General features: G+C 35.4%; 1 protein-coding gene across 9 annotated transcripts; it reads left to right on the top strand.

Moving 5' to 3' along the window:
• Positions 1-625: 625 nt before the first annotated feature.
• Positions 626-5,642, top strand: LOC107466165 (seed linoleate 9S-lipoxygenase-2-like). Of its 9 annotated transcripts, none has more exons than XM_052254503.1 (9): positions 626-1,096; positions 1,556-1,655; positions 1,841-1,901; positions 2,049-2,063; positions 2,274-2,334; positions 2,657-2,711; positions 3,032-3,199; positions 3,437-3,511; positions 3,621-5,642. In XM_052254503.1, the coding sequence occupies exon 9, from the start codon at positions 4,816-4,818 to the stop codon at positions 5,563-5,565; it is 750 nt and encodes a 249-aa protein (XP_052110463.1). In that variant the 5' UTR covers positions 626-1,096; positions 1,556-1,655; positions 1,841-1,901; positions 2,049-2,063; positions 2,274-2,334; positions 2,657-2,711; positions 3,032-3,199; positions 3,437-3,511; positions 3,621-4,815; the 3' UTR covers positions 5,566-5,642. The 9 variants fall into 9 exon arrangements, with proteins under 9 accessions (XP_052110463.1, XP_052110462.1, XP_052110458.1 ...); XM_052254502.1 differs by having other exon boundaries at positions 2,049-2,104; XM_052254498.1 differs by having other exon boundaries at positions 2,049-2,334; positions 3,621-4,239; positions 4,812-5,642.
• Positions 5,643-6,070: the final 428 nt, after the last annotated feature.

The raw sequence follows: 6,070 nt of genomic DNA, 5'->3' as shown, positions 1-6,070 counted from the left end.
AATTAGCGAAATCCAGCTCATATTTATTCTTGAAAGATTTATTTATTTTTTCACCAAGTAGGTAGAATCATTTTAGCATGTAGTTTCATTCACATTCATGGGTTGCATTACATGAGTCTTGCCTTTACCTACTCATTTATTTGGTCTCCTTGAGTTTAGCATGAGGACATGCTAATGTTTAAGTGTGGGGAGGATGATAAACCACTATTTTATGGTTTATATTGTGTTTTATTGAGTGGTTTTATCAAGCTTTTTACCCACTTATTCATATGATTTGCATGTATTTACAATTCCTTCCTAAAAATATCCACTACTAGAAAACTAGTTATTACAGACGGATATTTTCGACGGATTTTATCCCACGAAAATACAGACGAAATTTTAGAGAAATTTTTTGTCGAAAAATAAAAAAAATGAATTAGTATAAATTACAGATGAAAAAGAGAATTCATCAATAATTCTGTCAACAAAATTAATTTTTTTGTAAAAAATAATTACAGATAAAAAATCCATCTATAATTAAATAGACAAAAATACTGCATTTTATAAAACTTTTACAGACAGATTTTCTGTCTGTAATTTAAAATTTTCCATCGAAAATAATAAACTAAACCTACCACTACCCCGAGCCCCATTCGTAGCACACAAATCAAAGAAAATAAACACTGAACTTCTAACAAGCCCTAATTTCGATCCCAAATATCCAGATCGATCGAATTCCATGGCAAACCCTTCCTCATCTTCCTCCTCCTCGTCTCAATTCGCCGCCTAATCCTCCGATCCCTCTTGCTTCCCCACCCCCTTCCACTTTCAACAACCGCCTTACGCCGCATACAACTATCCTCCTCCACCGTCACACCACCACCAATTCTAGAGCGACGCTCAGCAACTCTTCCAGCACGACGCCTAGACCATCACCCCGGAGGCTCTCGAGAGCATGAAGGTTGCCATAGCCAGCAGCGACGTCAACCACAAGACCGACGCAAAAAAAAAGGCAGTTCCCCGCCATGCCGCTGGGCAGACGTGGGAGGATCCCTCGCTGGCCGAGTGGCCGAAGAACAACCATCGCTTGTTCTGCGGCGACCTAGGGAACGAGGTGAACGATGACGTTTTGTCATGGTTTGCTTATTTGTTGGTTTGACCTAACATGCACATCAAATTTTTGTTAATTAGTCTCAGTGGATAATTAGGTAGATATATGTGCTCAATGTTGTGTTTGTGCAAACGAGGTGTTTGATCTAATGACTTAACTGCTTTTGACATAGGTGTTGTTTTCTTTCTTTGGAGCCATAATGGCTTATTGTTTTCTTTTTTTGAAAATTTATTAGGCCTCAATCGGGCTTTGATTTTGCTTCTTTTGTGGTGTTTAGGCATTAATGACTAGCTTCTGCTCATAGTAATTATACTAGTATCTTCAATTGAGTCTCCATTTTTGAATTCAGATTCAGTCTCTATTTTCTTCACGGCTGTGCTTTTCTTTTATGTGTACATAAGTAGCAATATGTATCTTTATTCTTGCTATTTCACTCTTAATTAATTATTTTTATGTTGCAAGTTCTGTCAAGGGGAGGGGAGGCTGTACAGATGACTACTAAAACCTAATACCGAGCGGGGCAGCATTGAGAACAGAGGTGGCTTTGTCTCAAACATGCCAGGTTCTTCAACTAACCCTGAATTATATGCTTTGTTGCTACTAATATTCAGTGCTGATTTTTTTGTTTTTATTCATCATTCCTTTTACTATAGGAACTTGAGTTTTGTTTGCTGTGATATTAGTTTGCAAAATTCCTTTTACTATAGGGTAGTGTTTCTTCTCTAAGACTGATATTCTCTTTCCCAGAAAAAAGAAACTTCTTTTGGAACAGAATGGACTACATGTTGCAAGAATCTTAGTTTACGAGGTATGCTATAAGAACTGTTTATTCAATTAAAACCTCCTTGTCTTTTTATTGTTCCTTTGCTGCTTATAAGAACCGTTTACTCAATTAAAACCTCATTGTCTTTTTATTGTTCCTTTGCTGCTTTTTATAACTCGAGTTTTTGTGCAGGGGTGCGAGAGAGAGGTTGTTGAGGCTGGGAAGTAATCCGATGAGTTCTTGCAATAGTTATCTATTTATCTATCTATCTATCTCTATTTGTTGGTGTCTATTATCTCTGCTCTGCTGATTCAACAAATTTCTATCTAACACGTCTTATATTTCTTGTACAATTTAGTTGCAATAGTTGGTGCTGTCTGCTCTGCTACTTACATCCGCTGTTTGATGTCTTTGCAGAAGTAAACCCTCTGCAGAAAGTTCCAGCTATTGTTCATGGAAACTTGAAGCTCTTCGAGAGGTAATTATTGATAAGGAACCATGCTTTTTAACCCTCCTTTCTTATTTTAATGCTTATGGCGGTGCTCCATTGCACCTGTTGGTTATCACTGGGTTATCAAGGTTATTTATGTACATCATGGCTATCAAAATGAAGGAAACATGTTGGGATATCCTAATTTAAATCTGAAACATGACATGTATTTTATTTAAGTATCCTCCATTCTGTTCATTTTTTGGTTTTGTTAGTTTAATTTGTGTAATTCACTTTATAAATATGTGAATTTGTGTTTCTTTATAATGCTTATGTAAGTGGTGGAATTAATCTTGTTTTCTTTTGGCAGCCATGCAATCCTAGTATATCTTGCTTCCTGCTTTTACTGGAATTGCTGACCACTGGTTAGTAGAACCATCTCATCTGCTTCTTGTGACCTGATGAACTGCTATTGTTCCATTCTTTTTAGAGTACTCATTACTTGGGAACTTGTAGATTTCAGAATTGAACCGTTACATTGTCCATTAGTAAAACACGATTTTGGGTTCATTTCCCTCATTTCTGTATGTGACTAGCCAAAATTAACTCAGTAATGGATTGGCATCATTCTAAATTAACTCATTAGTAATGCTTCATTACCTGATAAATAGCTCTTGTGAGTATGGTAGCTATATTCCTAATTTGACTCGTCATCTTGAAATCTTCTTACAAGAAAATTCTTCAGTGGATTGAGAATACAAGAAATGTCAAAGTAATAAATTTGTGGCATATTGTGGGCTTTGTTCTATATACAAATCAGGAAGAAATAGTCTCTCCTCCCTGGTAGGTTTGTCTTTTTCATGTGTGGAAATGATCAAGCATGCAAATCAATGGTGCCACATAATGGTAGCAGGTATTGGTTGCTGTCTTCACTTCAGTTTTATTGCTCAGAGTTATAAGTACTTAATGTCAGTGCATAGAAAGTACTATTAATTAATTAATAGAGGTATGCCAGAAGAATGGATATTAATCATATTATATGTGGCAGAAATATGAACTGAGGAAATCACAGCCCTTCGTGAAATACTCAATTATATTGAGAGACAAAATTTTGAGGAATACTCAATTTTTTATTTATTTATTGTCACAGGCTGCTCACAAGGCTGGCAAACAAACACAGGATGGGAGAGATGAGGAAATCACAGCCCTTCGTGTGGAAATTCAGGTAATTTTTTAAGAAAGCATGCATCTCTTTCCATAGTTAGATTACTATATATATATGGTGTACTCTGATATTCGATGTGAAGTTATAGCTATCTTCTTTTCTTTGTCAGAATCTAAAAGATGATACAGCAGCAGCAGCAGCAACTTTTGAACAACAGCAAGAAGCTTCAATCTTTTTTTATTTGCACACACCAAAAAGAATAAGAAGAGAATGTTTGTTGCAGAAAAGAGCAAGGAATTGGCCACTTTCCAGGGTCAAAACAAAGCCTTCAAGTTAACTGAGGCTCAAAAGGATAGGCCATAGAAGAAGTATTTATGTTTTAGTCTCTGTGTGTTTCAGTTGCTAGTTAGCGATTAATTACTAGAAGAAAATCCAGGAATGTGGTTATTATCCATCATTTGTTGTATGACTTTGCAGTGAATTATGTAATACATACTACACTAGCACCTGCCCTTGGCCGTCAATTGAATCCAATTAAAGGCATAAAAAAAAGCAGATAAGGGAAAAGAGGGTGTGTGAAGTTGAAAGGGTCTGTGTGAGTGTTTGTGAGCAGGAATAATCATATATAACAGAGAGTGAAGAAGAAGAAGAAGATGGAAATTAAAGGGTTTATGAATTGAGAGTAGAAGGTTGTTATTTTAGTTTTTCTTTCTGAAGTAGTGTGGGAATTGTTGAAAGTGCAGTGAAGAAAGAAAAAAGCCTGCAAGAGAATCCAAGAACCAAACATGGTAAAGCTTAGGAAGTGAGAATATGCATAGAGATTCATTCACCTTTTTTTTTCTTCTCTTCTTTATTTTCTTTCTTTTTTAAACCCTTTATTTCCCCATTTCCTTTTCAATTTTCTCTCTATAGTTTGCCTACTCTAATATTCAGCTACATAGGGAGTTATATACTAAGAGAGAAAAACAAAAGCTACATAGGGAGTTATATACTAAGAGAGAAAAACAAAAGAGAATAAGAAATGCGTGTGAGATAGGGAGAGAGAGTTTTGAAGAAAAAGGGTGTCTTTTTATTATTTTTTTAAATTATATTTTTTATCCTAGTACAAATTTGCTTAGGTATTTGTTTAGGTTCACATTTGCATGGAACGTGTTCAAACAATAGATGCAATAAACACTATCATAGGGTCATAAGGTTTATTTCAGAGAAAAAAAAAGGTGCTTGATTTAGTCTTTGTTTGAGTTTGTGTTCAACCATTGTTCATTCCCCTTATTAATAATTACTAGTGTGGTGTAACTCTTCATTCTATTATAAACATGAACTGATCTTAGTAACATGTTTTATATTCTGGATGATTTAGAGGAATGGCAGTGGAGGATTCATCTTCTCCTTATGGAATTCGTCTTGTAATAGAAGACTACCCTTATGCTGTTGATGGACTAGAGATATGGTTTGCCATTAAGGAATGGGTTCAAGATTGTGTCTCATTGTACTATCCAACAGACAATGATCTCAAAAGAGACCCTGAACTCCAAAATTGGTGGAAAGAAGCTGTTGAGGTCGGTCATGGTGATTTGAAAGATAAGCCATGGTGGCCAAAGATGCAGACAGTTGAAGAGTTAGTTGAATCATGCACAACCATAATATGGATGGCGTCGGCGCTCCATGCAGCCGTTAATTTTGGACAGTATCCATGTGGAGGGCTTATACTGAACCGTCCAACGCTTAGCAGAAGATTGCTTCCTGAACAAGGCACTGCAGAGTATGAAGAGATGGTGAAGAGTCACCAAAAGGCTTATCTGATAACAATTACACCGAAATTAGAGACTCTTATTGACCTTACAACCATAGAAATCTTATCAAAGCATGCTTCTGATGAAGTGTATCTTGGAGAGAGGGATAATCCACATTGGACATTTGGTTCAAGAGCATTACAAGCATTTCAGAGATTTGGGAACAAACTGAGTGAGATTGAGGAGAAGCTAACACAAAAGAACAAAGATGGGAGACTGAGTAATAGAATTGGACCAGTTGAATTGCCATACACTCTGCTTCATCCTACTAGCAATGAAGGGTTGACTTTTAGAGGAGTTCCAAACAGCATCTCTATCTAAATGCATGGAATAATATAATGAGTTTATATTGACTTGTTTGTTTGTTTATAGTACTTTTCTTTTAGTTTGATAATACAATGAGTTTATTTTTTGAAATATTATAAATATTCGAATACAAATTAGATAAAAATTTGTATTAAATTTATATTTATTTTGTATGAAAATAAGTTTATTTTGTAATTAGAAAAATAAAAAAAAATTATTTTACCTTACAGACGGATTTACAGACGGATTTTCTGTTTGTAATCAGTGTTCCGAAGTTCAAATTACAGACGAAAATTCGTCAAAAAATCTGTCTGTAATTATAGATGAAAAATTTGTCTGAAAATCCGTCTGTAATTATAAACGGAAAATTCGTCTGAAAATCCGTCTGTAATTACAGACGGAAAATCCGTCTGAAAAATCCGTCTGTAATTACAGACGGAAAATTCGTCGAAAAATCTGTCTGTAATTACAGACAAAAATCCGTCGGAAAGTTCATCGCCTTCAAAAAATGGATGCAGAA

Source organism: Arachis duranensis, chromosome 9 (genome assembly GCF_000817695.3).
Source record: "Arachis duranensis cultivar V14167 chromosome 9, aradu.V14167.gnm2.J7QH, whole genome shotgun sequence".
NCBI classification, from domain to species: Eukaryota; Viridiplantae; Streptophyta; class Magnoliopsida; order Fabales; family Fabaceae; genus Arachis; species Arachis duranensis.
The sequence above is the reverse complement of the archived record's forward strand: the minus strand, read 5'-3'. Positions and strand labels throughout refer to the sequence as shown.